This window comes from Calidris pugnax, unplaced genomic scaffold (genome assembly GCF_001431845.1).
Source record: "Calidris pugnax isolate Ruff unplaced genomic scaffold, ASM143184v1 scaffold107, whole genome shotgun sequence".
NCBI classification, from domain to species: Eukaryota; Metazoa; Chordata; class Aves; order Charadriiformes; family Scolopacidae; genus Calidris; species Calidris pugnax.
Window position 1 is genome coordinate 2,127,436 of NW_015090901.1, and position 14,043 is coordinate 2,141,478.

The following is a 14,043-nucleotide window of genomic DNA, read 5'->3' on the forward strand; positions in this document are numbered from 1 at the left end:
GGCATTCCGTGAGGGGAGCGGTGAGCGGCGGGCCCGGGGGGTCGTTGTTCCTTCTCAGGGTCCCTTAGGAAGTCCTTGGGGAGATGGGGGCCTGGCGGCGGGGGGGGGGGGGGGGGGCGGGGCTGCCCCCTCAGGCCCCTCCCCAGCTCTCGGGACCCCCCCCCCTCCATCGCCAGCCGGTCAGCGTGCGTGGGAGGCCCAGGCCGCTCCCCGCTGCGGAGCCCACGAACTTCCCCCCACAACCTTACATTCTGTGGGGGCAACCAGCCCCACAGCTTCCCTTGTGCAACTACCCCGCCCCCCCCAATACCTTCCCTCCCGCTTCCTCAGGCCTCACACAGAAGGTGCGACACTCCTTCCCCCTCCCCGACTAGGCCCAGACACAAGCCAGGCCCGGATCCCCCTCAGGGGAGAGGCCACATCGGGTAGGCCCGCCTCCCCCCTGAGGCGGGCCTACCCCCCTTACCCGTATAATACCAGTGTTCCCGGGTAGGCCCGAAGCGCCCCCCTCGGCCTTCCCCACATACAGGCCCCACACCAGACAAAACCGCAAGCAAACACCCCCCACCCACCCCTTTCGCTCACCATGCTGAGGTACACGTAGGAGGCGTAGAGCTCCAGGTTGATCTGCCGGTTGATGGCGGCTTCGCAGTCCTGGTGGTAGTTCTGACGAACCTGGGAAGGAGGCGCTGCCATGGCTCTGCCTTACGGGTTGAGTTCGACGGCTACGGTGAAGGATGTGTTGGATTATTTGGTGGCGGTGGAGGCGGCGGGCCCGAGCGCGGCCGGTTCCGTCCAAGCACTGTTGACGCAGGAACCCGCTTCGCTCTCGCCTCGCCGATGCGCTCTGAGGGGCGCTCGCTCCGCGCCGCCCTTTTTATACTGCCGCAGCGTCACCGCGCGCGCCCTGGCTCCGCCCGCCTCCTTTCCCCGCGCTGAGGGGCGGGGCCTCTCGCCGCGCTTCTGCTGGCCCAGCGTGACTCAGCACCTCCCCCGGCGGCGCGTGCCTCAGCACGCCCCCCCGCGGTGGGCGGGGCCCCCGCGCGCGCGCGCGCTGCCTCAGAGCCGTGGAGGCCTCCCCTCAGCGGGCTCAGCTTTGGCCACTGCCGCAAAAGTGCCCCTAAAAATACAAGAAACGGTTAAATAAAGGTAAAAATCCTTGGTTAGCCCCATAAGCCAGCCAAAGCCGAGCGGAGAAACGCAGCAGAACGGTGCCCGTAGCTCTTCAAAGGTCTTAAGAAGCACCTGCAGCCATGACCTGTGGTGCTGCTGGTGGCCTGGGGGAGGAAGCGCGCTGGAGGTTTGCACCAGTCATGAGTAAAGGCACCATGCACAAGAAGGATGGTGAGAAGCTTAACATTTCCAGCCATATGACCTTGTGGCCAACAAGGCCAATGGTTTCCTGGGGTCCATTAAGGAGAGCGTGGCTAGCAGATCAGGGGAGGTCACCCTCCCTCTCTACTGTGCCCTGGTCAGGCCACATCTGGAGTACTGTGTCCAGTTCTGGGCTCCCCAGTTCAAGAAAGACAGGGAACTGCTGGAGAGAGGGCTACAAAGATGATCGGGGGGGAGTGGAGCATCTCCCTGATGAGGAAAGGCTGAGAGACCTGGGGCTGTGCAGCCTGGAGAAGAGAAAATGGGGGATCTCATCAATGCTGATCAATGTCTACAGGGTGGGTGTCCAGAGGATGGGGCCAGACTCCTTTCAGTGGTGCCCAGTGACAGGACAAGAAGGAACAGGCACAAGCTGGAACACAGGAAATTCCATCTCAACATGATGAAAAACTACTTTACTTTGAGGGTGGCAGAGCCCTGGAACAGGCTGCCCAGAGATGGTGTGGAGTTTCCTTCTCTGGAAATACTCAAATCCTGCCTGGATGAGTTCCTGTCCAGCCTGCTCTGGGTGACCCTGCTTTGGCAGGGGTAGACTAGATGGTCTCCAGAGGTCCTTTCTGTCCTTAGCCATTCTGTGAGTTCTTGCTCTCTTGATTTGCTTGACGGTAAACTTTATGATAGTAGCCTTTAGTCGGTTCAAACATAACACCAAATAATAAATAAGTGAGAAATCAAAGGTCAAATGGAAAAAACTGAGCTTTCTGATAATGAAGTGATTATTTCAGCTGCTTTTAGTACTACCATAAGCATTCTGTTTGTGTGGTCATTTATTTTCAACAAACATTGGATTCTTTTACTTTCTGGTTTCTGAAATTCTAAGCAGATTATATGTGCAGCCTTGAGGGCTGGAAACGTCCTCCTTAAACTGAGAAAATCCTGTAACATCGGTTCCCAAAATCTTGATTTCTAAGCCAATGCTAATGTTGAAATTTACCAGAAATATTACAAGTTACTGAGCCTCTAAACTCAGATTAAATGAATTTTCCTCTAACCAGTCCTTTCTACAAAGTTTTATTCACTCTTTGACCCTTCCTGGTAACGCGTGATTTCCTGTGCGTGACTGTCAGTCTGTACAGGGCAGCACAAGGCCTGTATCAGCAAAATAAGCACTTTTTGAGGCGCTCTGAACGCCTGGCTTCCTTTGTTTTACTGTTTTCTGTGGCTCCCCGACGGTTAACCATCAGAAGTAATTAAGATCTATAAGTTAACGTGGGTCATACCTATCGCTTCAGCAGGCTGCCAGGTACATTTGAAATCTCATGTTCCCCTCCCACACAAATGCTTATGTAAAAAAAAAAAAAAAAAAAAGTCATAACTGCTGGGCGGATTTGCATTACTGTTTTCTTACTGTAGTATTTTCTTTCACCAGCTTGCAGGAACCTCAGACAAACCTTGTGTTAGGCTGAAAAGGCTTAGGATTTTCCTCCTGAAGCACAGAGGTATGTATAACTTGACCCTCTGTATTAGCAGCACGTTGCAGAGTATGTATCAGTGTTCCCCAGAGATTAACCTTAAACCTACAAAACACTAAACCGTTTCTTATCTGTTATGTTTTCGTGCTTTCTTTCCACCTAACCTTTTTGCTTGGAACTACGAGAAGAAAGTTGCCCAGCAGCTTATAGATTGCAAGCTATTGCTATTTATATTTTCAAATTCTCATTACATTGTTTAACTGTGCAACAGTAGAAGTTTGCAAGCGATTGAGCAAAAAGTCCATTAATAACAGGAATATTTCCTCTCTAGTTCGGACAGTTTGTGCCACCCACGATTAAATGTCCCAAAGATTAGGGAAGTCCTACAGGCTGCTTTCTGGATCAAATGTAAGTTGCACAATGCACATTGTCTCTGATGACAGCAGATTCACGTGGCCACATGCTGCGTTGTACAGCCATGCGTCACAATATCTTGGTGACCAACATGAGGAGTGTTTTGCACTCTGGTCTTACAAGAGTTTAGGTTTAGCTACACCCATACTTTTTCTGTTGACTGTGCAACTGACTTTCAACCTACCATCCCATTATGGTTAAATTTTTACTTTTTTTACTGTTTTTAATTTCATACTGTTTTCCTATGGCTTGGGTTAAGCCTTGTTTTATCTTCTGCCTTTCTTCCTGAAGAATGCATTTACAAGCATTCTTGGGAAGAAGCCTGCTAAAAGCATTACCATACTGAGGCTGGATTTCCCATCAAATGACATTCACATTCAGTAATTTTAAGCTCATTTTTTGCACCTGACAATGCTTTACACACCATTTCCTATCATACTATTTTCAGTAGCTAATAGTTGCATGCCTGAGAATTATTCATTAAAATTTTTCCATTAGAGGGGGAAGCCTGGCCTCTCTCATTCAAATCCAATAGATAAAAGCTGTTGGTGTATTTGGGAAAAACGGACTGATAATCCAAATTACTTCTTTCACTACACTTTTACACACCAACATCTGCCCAGGGATGATCCACCCTCTCAGCAGAGCACATGCCAAGTGTTACTTTGAATTCATGTCAGTTCTCAGCTGCTTGTGGTCTGACGTGGAGGCAGCCTTCATGCTGCCCGGAGGCAAAAATCAACGTATTGTCTGCCTACACCAGCTTCAAATTGTTGAAGACAATCTCTTGTTTTCCCTTGGACAAGATCCCATCAGAAACAATGGCCCGAGCTCTCTTGTTGTTTACAGCTCAGCTTTTCTACACCAAGCACAAAGTCCAACATCAGCCAGTTTAGGGACAGCAATGCTCAGCTTCCTCGTATGACAGCTGGAGAGGACAATTTAAGTATGAAAAATTAATCAGAGCTTCTCTGATGAACTTTTCCACATATATACAGAAGATGAGTAAGTCAGAGGGGATCTAGATGAAGAAAAATCTACCAAGACTCTGTGCACTCCTTGGTATCGTGGCACACACTGTGTGTGCATGTAAGCACATGCATCTGTCCGTCTGTCCAAGGAAAATGGAGTCCCAGCCTGGGCCAATGGTAATTAGTTGTTCGTTTGGGAGCCTGGAGGGGGGAAAGTTTCCATGACTCTTATACCCACTTTAATATCAGTCATACTGCCTGACCTGTGCCCTTCTTGTGCCTCACCTTTCCAAATGATGGCCATGATCTTACAGTGGGCAGAAAACATGACTTTTCAACAGATACTGGACAATATTTGCACAAAGTAAATTCTGGGCTTGTAAAAACAGAAGCCAGACTTTTTTAAATTTTTTTTTCCGATACGGTCCCTGAGCAAAAACTGAGCATGTGACTCAGGCATCCTGCTAAACCTTCAACAGGGGGGCTCCCTTGGTGTGAGCACAAAGCTCACTGTAATTGGAGAAGCCAGAATATTCAGGAATACACAACGTTTCATTTATCATCTGTGGAAATGGTTCCCCCTTAGCTTTAAAATACTTCCTTTTTGCCGTGCTGGTTAGAATAATAACAAATCTGAGTTAAAAAGCAACAATTTTTCCAATCCAGTAAAAGAGAGAGCAAGAGCGCTGAACATAAATACAGTAACCTCTTTTTTTTTTTTTCAAAGCTCAAAGTCCTGTAAATAAGATAAACTGTGCATCCAGTCAAATATTTATTATGGAGAATTTCCATTCCACCCTTCAGCGTAATTCAGCTCACAGACTTTATGTAAACACAAAAGCAACCCTAAACTTGGCTCCAAGGTTGATCATGTGTCTGGAAATTTGACACTGTCCTCAACGGGGAGTTTTTTTGAAAGCCATTTACTAAAAGCATCTGGGCTCCACTTGTTCCCTAAGATATCCTAAAAATGGAATCCTGATTAACTGCAAACTTCCTCTGGCTCCTTCGGGTAAAAACATTGTGCAAATTTTTCAGTCGTTTCCTTCAGGTCCCCAAATTTCTACATGTGGGAAACCCAGGTTTTAAGGCAACGGGTTTTCTCTGGGTGCTTACGGCACGGAATGCAAATGGCTGGGTTACTCAGAACTGCTAGTTCCTGGAAAAACACTCCTCGGACAGAAAGACAAAGCATATTTCAAGTTACTCTAGAAATTTTGCTTCAGAGACAACCAAACACTACACCATTCTGCTACAGGAAAGAAAAGTCCCGAAGGCAAAATAATCTGTAACAGTCTGTACTACAGGATTTTGTAGACTGCTGTTTTAGACAAACAAACATTTTCTAAGTTGTGTTACGGGGTTTTTTCTCTCTCTGGAACATTTTTGCACACAGGCAGTCTGAACAAACCGCCCCAGGGGATTACAATTCCCTTAATTTTTTTTCAGAATACCCTTTTAATTAGATTTTTCTTCTTTGGCATGCCTCTAAAAATATGCTTGGAGGCCAGAGAGTGAGGAAGAGCACTGTTAATAATACAGTAATTCTGTCTGCCCAGCATGCCCAGAAGCAGAATTTGGTGAATTTACTGGCATGTAGCAGCCCCATTTAAGCTAATTTCAAGCCTGGCTCCAGTATCTGTGACTGAAAAGCTCCAGCTCTGATCCCAGTGACAGGCAGGGCACTGGGTGGACATACTGTAGCTTTCAGAAGCCATATTTGCCATGTTGCAAAAGCCCAAATTAATTGAATGTTGACATTCCACCCCAGGCCACAACCACAGCATTCGCTATACTGTCACCATCCTCTTGGAGGGTAATCCCGCTTTTTTTCCCCCTCTTGCATTTAAAACCAAGGGGTGGAGGGTGGCTATCATTCTCAGTCCCTATTTCTGTTGTTCTTAACTTTTTTCCTCCAATACTGACAAGCTGGGGAAAAAACACCGCACTTACAAACAGAACCACCCAGCTAAAGTCAACAAGTACAGCGAACTTTCTCGATACAGCAAAAAATCACCTCCTTCCTGTTAGGAGTTCCCCTGCCAGACACTGGTGAAGTATCGAAGCCTTCATGAACGATCAGGCAGCTTTCGTTCCGAGTAGGATACACAGGAGAAATGTCCTTTTTTTTTTTTTTTTAAAGAGAAGGTTTCATTTAGGAATCTGTGAAAGAGATAAAAGTTTAAAAGGATGTCTCTGTATCTCTCTATATCCCCTCTGTCCCTCAGGCTGGCAGCCGAGGCCATCGGCTTATTTTGTGAGGATGCAGAACAGGCACCCAGGCTGGGGTTGGCAGGTGAACAGCCCTACACCCGGCCCCACGTGTGACACAGGGACCTCGAGTGTCACAGCGTGCCGGAGGGTTATCGAGCAGAAATAAGTGGTGGCAATTCACCTGGTCAGCAAGAGACAAAGGCTGAGGGTGGAATAAGGCAGCAAGACAGAGCTTCCCCATAAACCAGGCTGTCCATTTGCCAATCTGTGCTCATATTTGTAATTATTGCTCATCCCTCAAAATAACCTTTTGACAGTTTGTGCAGCATCGAGTTTGAACAGACATCCCATAGCATCGTGCCTGTGAGAGTAGGTGGTGTTGGCTTTTATATTTAGCCAGGCAGGCAAATTCTTTCAAGCACGATGAGAAGAAACAAGCTTTTACAGGGAACTGGCGGTTAAAACACCAGCTTAAAGAACGTGCATCAGCCCGATAAAGCACCAGCTCCACCATAAAAACAAGCAGTGGCCCATGTCATGATCACTCTTGGGCAGGACATGCTGAAGGGGGGGGCACCTCCCAACTGCTGTTATCGAGCAGGTCTCTCCAGGAACTTATTTCATGGCTTACTTAGAGGAAGTGATGAGATTAGATCGTCTTAGTGGCTTAGAAGGACCAGAGGGATTTTATCTATAGAGGTGAAGCATAGGTTGGTGAGGGCAAGTAGAAAGCAGAGGGCATTTTTGGAGAGTCTGTGGGGAAAGCTGGTTCCTGTAAAGGGACACTGAAAACACCCGAGTGGTTTTTGCAGCTGAGATGCAGCTGCAACTCCGCAGGCACCGCACGTGCACCCCCCTGCACACCTTTCCTGCTGGGTGTTATTTCCTCCTGAGCCACGTCCAGCCCCTCGCCATCAGGGCTGTAATACTTAAAATCAGTTCAAGGGACTCAAGTTGGATCTGCTTCTATGTGTGCTACCCGTGGAGAAGCCAGCTCGTGTTGAAATGCGGAGTATTTGTCCCCTCAAAGTCACCTCTGGATGAGCTGGGCATAGCTCCTGCCACAAAGCAGCAGCAGCTGGAGAGCTGCTTTCCTGGAGCTTCTGCCTTTCTGGGCAAAAGCAGAGCCAAGACCTTAGAACCTGGTTCTCCCTTTTCAAACTTATTCCACCACAGTATTTGTGGTGGAAAAAAAAATAAAAAAAAAAATAATCAATGGAACTGGACAGAGAGAGAAATAAAATGGGGAAAATACATAAGCAGGCTCTACTGGGGGAAGACCTGACCTTGATATTAAAGCATAGGGTAGTTGAGCACCATATATATTGACCAGTCGTCGACTTCAACTCAGCAGATGTTGGCCCGTGCCCACAGATAGCAGCATTTCAGCCACCAGCAGAACAGTCAGAGGACAGGCCACCCGCTCCCTGCAGTCGGCTAGATAACACCCAAGGGCAGCTACAGGAGCTGCTACAGAAGGGAGTGCACAAACTCCCCAGCAATCACATCTGGCTGTTCTGGGCTGCAGCAGAAACTGTGTTGGCAGATTCTGCCCAACAGACTGGGAAGAATCCTTAAACCCAGGGAGACCACTGGAGTCTCAAACCCTGGGCATCAGCTAATGTTGGGTTTGGAACATGCTGGAAAGATATTCCCACTAAAAGCTGTTATTACAAGTCTCGTGTGGTAGCAAATGACAGCAGCCTACAGAGCTCTCAGACTTTTCTAGGACAGCAGCCAGCTCCGTTTCAGGTTTAAGAGAGTAGGAAGAATGCTCTGCCCGGTCTAAGGAATCAGTCCCTCCCCTCAGTTGCTCTAGGTGATGAGTAGACCTGCTCAGTCATGCGTGGCCACACTGCCCAAAACCTGCCTAAATAGGCAGCCATGACCAAGACTGAAACCAGCAAATCAGGAACTTTCCGGTCCAACAATTAAAAAGAAAACAACCAGATTTCCACTCTACACTGATTTAGCGCAGGCCGGAGCCCGTGTCTTTTGTTTGATGCTCTTGGTTGTTTCTAAAAGCCATTGTGAAGGGACACAACCCGCAGGACAGCGGTAGGGTAGGAGTAAAGCTACACCACGGAGCTGAAAGATCCCCAGAGCTTGAGGCTGTCAAAAAACAGGGACAGTGCAGTCCTTACCTACACTCAAACACACACCCCACACACACACCTTATTGCCTCTTTTCCCTGTCTCCAGCCACCCTGCTCACCCCACCACTAGCTTCAGCATTCCTCGGGGGCTCCACAGGCCAGTTCAGCTCATGAACCTAGAAAAAAGTGGAAGAGGAAAAAATCAACCATTTTTGGCCACTTTCTAGGGTTGGCTTGGCCAGTGGAGGGATCTAAGAATCTCCAAAGTCGAGTGCAGCGTGGAGTTGCTCGATGAGTTGAAGCATTCAGGTTATGCTGAGGTGGGTGAGGTGTGCTGGCCAAGCTCTGGAGCAGAAGTTGGGGGGGGGAGGAAGTGAATTGCTTCAAATGCCATAGCCAGATCCTTGAGAGCGAGTATAGACCCTTCCTGAAAGCAGAGGGTGCTTCCTCACCCCTGCCATGGACAAGCTGTTTGTTCCCAAAACTGCATGGGCTGTAAATCCTGTGCCTAATTTGTTCCATGTAACTTCCTGTTTAGACGAGCCATCTGAATTTCTGCTGCCTGTCATGATCCCACCAGAACTCCTCCGCAAAGGAACTTAAAGTTCTCAGAGTGTGTGTGTGTGCGCGTGCACAAGCCAAGATGGAAAAAAAAAACCAAAAAACAACAACAAAAGGGGAAGCAACAGCAGCCTTTCTCACAGGGGTCAGGCGGTGCAGGGCTCCGAGGTGGCAGGGTTAGGACCTTCGGTGCTGCAGGGCAGGTGGAGATGGAACACACCGAGGAGATGGCTCACAGATTCAGAGAGTCCCTCCTCAGAGAGGGACTCGTGCTGAAACGGCAAAAGCATTAACACCCAGAATGTGGCCAAGATGCCAAGGACACTAAGAAGCAGTGAAAAATGTTAAATCAGGCCCAAAGGGGAAGTGGCCGGTAATGAGTTCGCTTCCAAGGAGTCAGGAGGTGCAGGTTGAGCAACAGGCTGACATCAGCTAAAATAACAGGACGGTGGAGGGAGCGGCTCCCATGCTAAACCATGCGGATGTTACTTAGGTCACCATGTAAAACACAGTTTCTGACTGGGGAGAGAAAAATAAGCCAGAATTGCAGCATTGTTACTTAATCCAAGAAACTTTGTCATTACGTGTCAGCAGCATGAACTGGCTCAGCATGACCATGCAAAAAAGCTACCAGCCTTTTACTGGAAATTGTAAGTGACTGCATCTTTAGCCACAGCGAGGCTTAACTAGCAGTGAAAAGCACCTGATAAAAGCAATTCCTACTTCTTTCCCTGCTCCCATAGCTTCACTGTAGCAGAGATTCCCTGGAGAAGACGCTGTGTCAAGTCCAGGTCCTTGCCCAGTGAGGAATAGGCAGCCCAGCCCTGGCTCACTCCTTATCCCGAGTGCCTCCCTTCCAGAAGCAAGGGTCAAACAGATTTATCATCAGACCTCGTGAGCTCCTGCTCTTATCACGCTCCTCTTTGATCAGTCAGGTCAGATCTGCAGAGAAGGGAAAGGCCCCGTTAAAAAAAAAACAACTTTTGATCAAAGGTACCCCGTGAGCCAGAACTGCCCGTGTATTCTTTGCCAGGAATTATGACTGGCCCAAACAGCAAACAAGGGATATTTGCTGATCCTGCTCTTGAGCCACAGAGTAGCATTAGGGCAGCACATGAGTACCTGCACAAGATCTCCACCATTTCTCTAGCTTCTTTAATTTGCCCAGAAGCTCACTTGTTAAGAAAAGCCTGTGCTTACTCTCTGCTTTCTTCACCTTTTTATATACTTTGGATTCACTAGGGTCTCCCCCCCACTCCCTGTATATGCGAACATTTCAAGAGGAACATGGTGGACCATGGTTGTCAGCCTAGTAAAGGAAAGACAAACATCCATTTCCAGTGTTTTCCACTGAAAACGCTTCTCCTTTGCATCATCAGCTGCCTGCAAGGCCCTGTGTCATCACAAATTTCCTGGGATGGGAAGGGTTCAGTACCTTCTTGCTCTGTTCTAGAGGCCAGAAAAGCAGGTGGATCCAGAAGTGGCTCAGAACAGGAGAAAGGAGAACTTCCTCAACCTGAACTGGCCCATAGTCACATCACAGCAACACAACAGCACAGAGCCCTGCAGTAACAGAGCTGACAAGCCAGGAACACAGCTGGAAACTGAGGAGGGAAGGGGTCTGAGAATCTGTTTCTGCAGCCACATCCAGCCTAAGAGGCACCAGAGACTGAGTAAGGGGAAGAGAAAGTGACACCATCGTTAATTTAGATCAACTGGAAACTTTATTTTCTGGTACTAAGTCTTTGAGAAGTGCCTTCTTCCAGGCAGTTCTACCCCTTTCCCCGTATCACCCCCAGCCATAACCAGATAGACCTCTTTTTGTCCCCATCAGTTTCTGCTTTCCTCTTAAGTGTGACTATCAGGATTGAGCAACAGCACCCATAGAAAGCAGCCAGGCCCTAAGGGCTAGGAATTGGGAAGCAGATAAAATCTCTTCTTGACCAGCACGAGACCTTTAGAGACCTTTTTTCATCCTCCTTCTTGAGAAGGAGATAGCATTTCGTTTTACAGCAACGTGTTGTCGTCTGACGTCTGCAGTAACCAACTAAGAAAGACACCATTCATTTGCCGAGAGAAAATGTTAAAAAGCATCCTTTTTCACCTGTGAAAATTAGGACATCATCCCTGCCTTACACCACAAGTCAGGGGATATGTGAAAGGTTACAGCCCTCGGCTTCCATCTCAGAGCTCAGCTGTCTTGTGAACAATGCGGCCCTTTAAAAACCTTTCTAGGAAGATTTCAGAAACTTGGTCAACATTTCCATCGTGCCTACAGCACCAGGATTACAGTCAACAGTTAGCATGCTGAGAAGTTGGTCAGGACTCCCACTATCCCTCCTCCTCCCATTTCACAGAATCACAGAATCACAGAATCTTCTAGGTTGGAAGGGACCTTAAAGATCATCTTGTCCAACCATCAACCTAACTGACAAAAATAGACACCCACACAACAAACAAGAAGCGTCACCATCACTAAACCATATCTCCCAGCACCACATCAACCTGTCTTTTGAACACCTCCAGGGATGGTGCCTCCACCACCTCCCTGGGCAGCCCATTCCCATGTCTGAGAACCCTTTCAGTGAAAAATTTTTTCCTAATATCCAGCCTGAACCTCCCCTGGCGTAACTTGAGGCCATTTCCTCTCGTCCTGTCACCTGTGACTTGAGAGAAGAGACCGACCCCCACCTCTCTACACCCTCCTTTCAGGGAGTTGGAGAGAGCAAGAAGGTCTCCCCTCAGCCTCCTCTTCTCCAGACTGAACACCCCCAGCTCCCTCAGCCTCTCCTCATAAGACTTGTGCTCCAGACCCCTCATCATCTTTGTCGCCCTTCTGTGGACCCGCTCCAGCATCTCAATGTCTTTTTTATGGTAGGGGGCCCAAAACTGGACACAGCACTCAAGGTGAGGCCTCACCAGTGCCCAGTACAGGGGGACAATCACCTCTCGGGCCCTACTCGCCACGCTGTTCCTGACACAGGCCAGGATGCTGTTGGCTTTCTTGGCCACCTGGGCACACTGCTGGCTCATGTTCAGCCGACTGTCGACCAACACCCCTTCCCCCCAAAACAGAGATTTAACACGATTTTGGGGGAGGGAGGACAAGAGAAAGCTGCCAACTGCCAGCGGTGCCTTCCAGCGTCGTTATCGTTTGCACTGCTGACACACCTGCCTAATCCTGTCATCGTAAAGCAAGAAAGCTCATTTCTCCTATAAGTACTTTCCACTTGGTTGGTCTTCATATACATTAGCTCTGCTTCCTCAAGCTGTAGGACCGTGTCAGAACTCATCCGAGTCTCCTTCCCCTCAGCAGAGCCGATCCCAAGTGACAGTTCCGCCTCGTCCGACTGCCGAAGGCTGGATGTAACATCGGGGCATCTCCCTCCTCTCAAGCCCACGCCAGCCTGTCACCCAGAGCTCCTCCAGCTCGATGTGACCTTCTGCTTGCCATCACAGCAAGCAAGTGTGCCCCACCAGCCAGCGGGGCTACCACAAGCCACCAAGCACTGGGGTGGCCATGTACATATGGTCCCTTCGCAGCGGGTGACCCCCATGAGCCGATGGGTACCCCTTTTGATTCCTCACACACACACACTTATCTCAGGCACACTCACGCCTTCTTCAGGCTCAGCCCTTGGCTTCCTGCAGCAGAGTCGCAGCCCTCAGATTTTATGAAGTAATTAATTTAATTAAATGGTACAGCAGTAGGGTTGGGTGCGTCTGAAAAGGGAAGGACCTCAAGCGAAGAAATCCCTGGGGAATTATACCCCTGTGATCCCCTCAGGCCCCGTTCACACCTCTTTTAGTTCAGTGGTCACTTTTGGTCTGGGGTCTTACCTTGACTGTGTCTTACCTTATCTTGTGGATTTGCAGGCTCTGCTGAGGGTTGGACCCTCCTTATCTTCTGCTTTATGCTTCTTGTGCGCCTGCAACTCACTGGCGGACTCACAGAATGGTTTGGGTTGGAAGAGACCGTAAAGATCACCCACTTACAGAGTCACATGGGGTTGGAAGGGACCTCTGGAGATCATCTCCTCCAACCCCCTGCCAGAGCAGATCCACCCAGAGCAGAACCCACAGGAACATGTTCAGGTGGGTTTTGAATGTCTCCAGAGAAGGAGGCCCCACCACGTCTCTGGGCAGCCTCTGCCAGGGCTCTGCCACCCTCAAAGTCAAGAAGTTCCTCCTCAAGTTTAGGTGGAACATCTTATACTCAAGTTTGTGTCCATCTCCTGTTGTCCTATCCTTGAAAAAAGACTGGCTCCATCCTCTCGATGCCCACCCTTTCTTATTTCTAAGCATTCCACCCCCTGCCCTGGGCAGGGACACCTCCCACCACACCAGGTTGCTCCAAGCCCCCTCCAACCTGGCCTTGAACCCCTCAGGGGATGGAGCATCTACATGGGGCACTGGAAAGTCCCAGACTTAGGGAAAACACTACCAAAACATCACTGTGTTATCAACGGTTTGGGTTTTTTTGATATACCAAAAGACTAAACACAGCCCTGTGCCAGCTGGGAGGAAAATTATTAAGAAAATTAACTCCATTAGGGCCTAAAGGCTTCGGCAAATCCAGCTACTCCTGCCCCGAAGCTGGGCCAACAGCACAAATCACAGCACGTTATAACCCTGGGTAATTTATTCTAATTAAAACTTACATGCTTAAGCCAGACAAACTAATCTCTCTCAACGGGAACCCGAAACCAGCCCCCGCCCCCTCACCCGGGAGGAGCCGGGTGAGCGGGAACCACCACAGCACCAGGCCTCATCCCGACCCCCGGCACCACCGGGCCCCGTTACCGGCCCAGCCCCCGGGTCTGGCCCAGCCTGGCCTCCCTCCAGGCAGCAGCGGGGTAGCTCGAAGCAGGCCCGGAGCCCGGCACGGTGCTCACACGTCGGGCGGCCGGGGTCTCCGGTGCAGGCCCGGTGTGGCCCGCGGGGGGGTCCCGGGCCTGCGCGGAACCGCCAGCGGGGGGC

The 14,043-nt window shown here is 49.4% G+C and overlaps 1 protein-coding gene and 2 long non-coding RNA genes across 4 annotated transcripts in view; 1 reads left to right on the plus strand and 2 right to left on the minus strand.

Moving 5' to 3' along the window:
* FTH1 (ferritin, heavy polypeptide 1) overlaps positions 1-904 on the minus strand; it is a 4,789-nt gene extending 3,885 nt beyond the window's left edge. The window contains exon 1 of the mRNA XM_014948801.1: positions 586-904. Within this exon, the coding sequence (XP_014804287.1) occupies positions 586-696 (111 nt within the window). The 5' untranslated portion in view covers positions 697-904. The remainder of the gene's footprint in view (positions 1-585) is intronic.
* Positions 905-1,554: 650 nt separating this feature from the next.
* Positions 1,555-13,171, plus strand: LOC106891964. Of its 2 annotated transcripts, none has more exons than XR_001412803.1 (3): positions 1,555-1,969; positions 2,765-2,834; positions 12,940-13,171. It is a non-coding gene; the product is annotated as an uncharacterized LOC106891964 (long non-coding RNA). The 2 variants fall into 2 exon arrangements; XR_001412802.1 differs by lacking the exon at positions 12,940-13,171 and adding an exon at positions 10,517-11,411.
* Positions 4,939-13,057, minus strand: LOC106891963. The gene is made up of 4 exons (XR_001412801.1): positions 12,920-13,057; positions 9,767-10,005; positions 8,582-8,678; positions 4,939-6,355 (listed from the first exon to the last, which is right to left on the minus strand). It is a non-coding gene; the product is annotated as an uncharacterized LOC106891963 (long non-coding RNA).
* Positions 13,172-14,043: the final 872 nt, after the last annotated feature.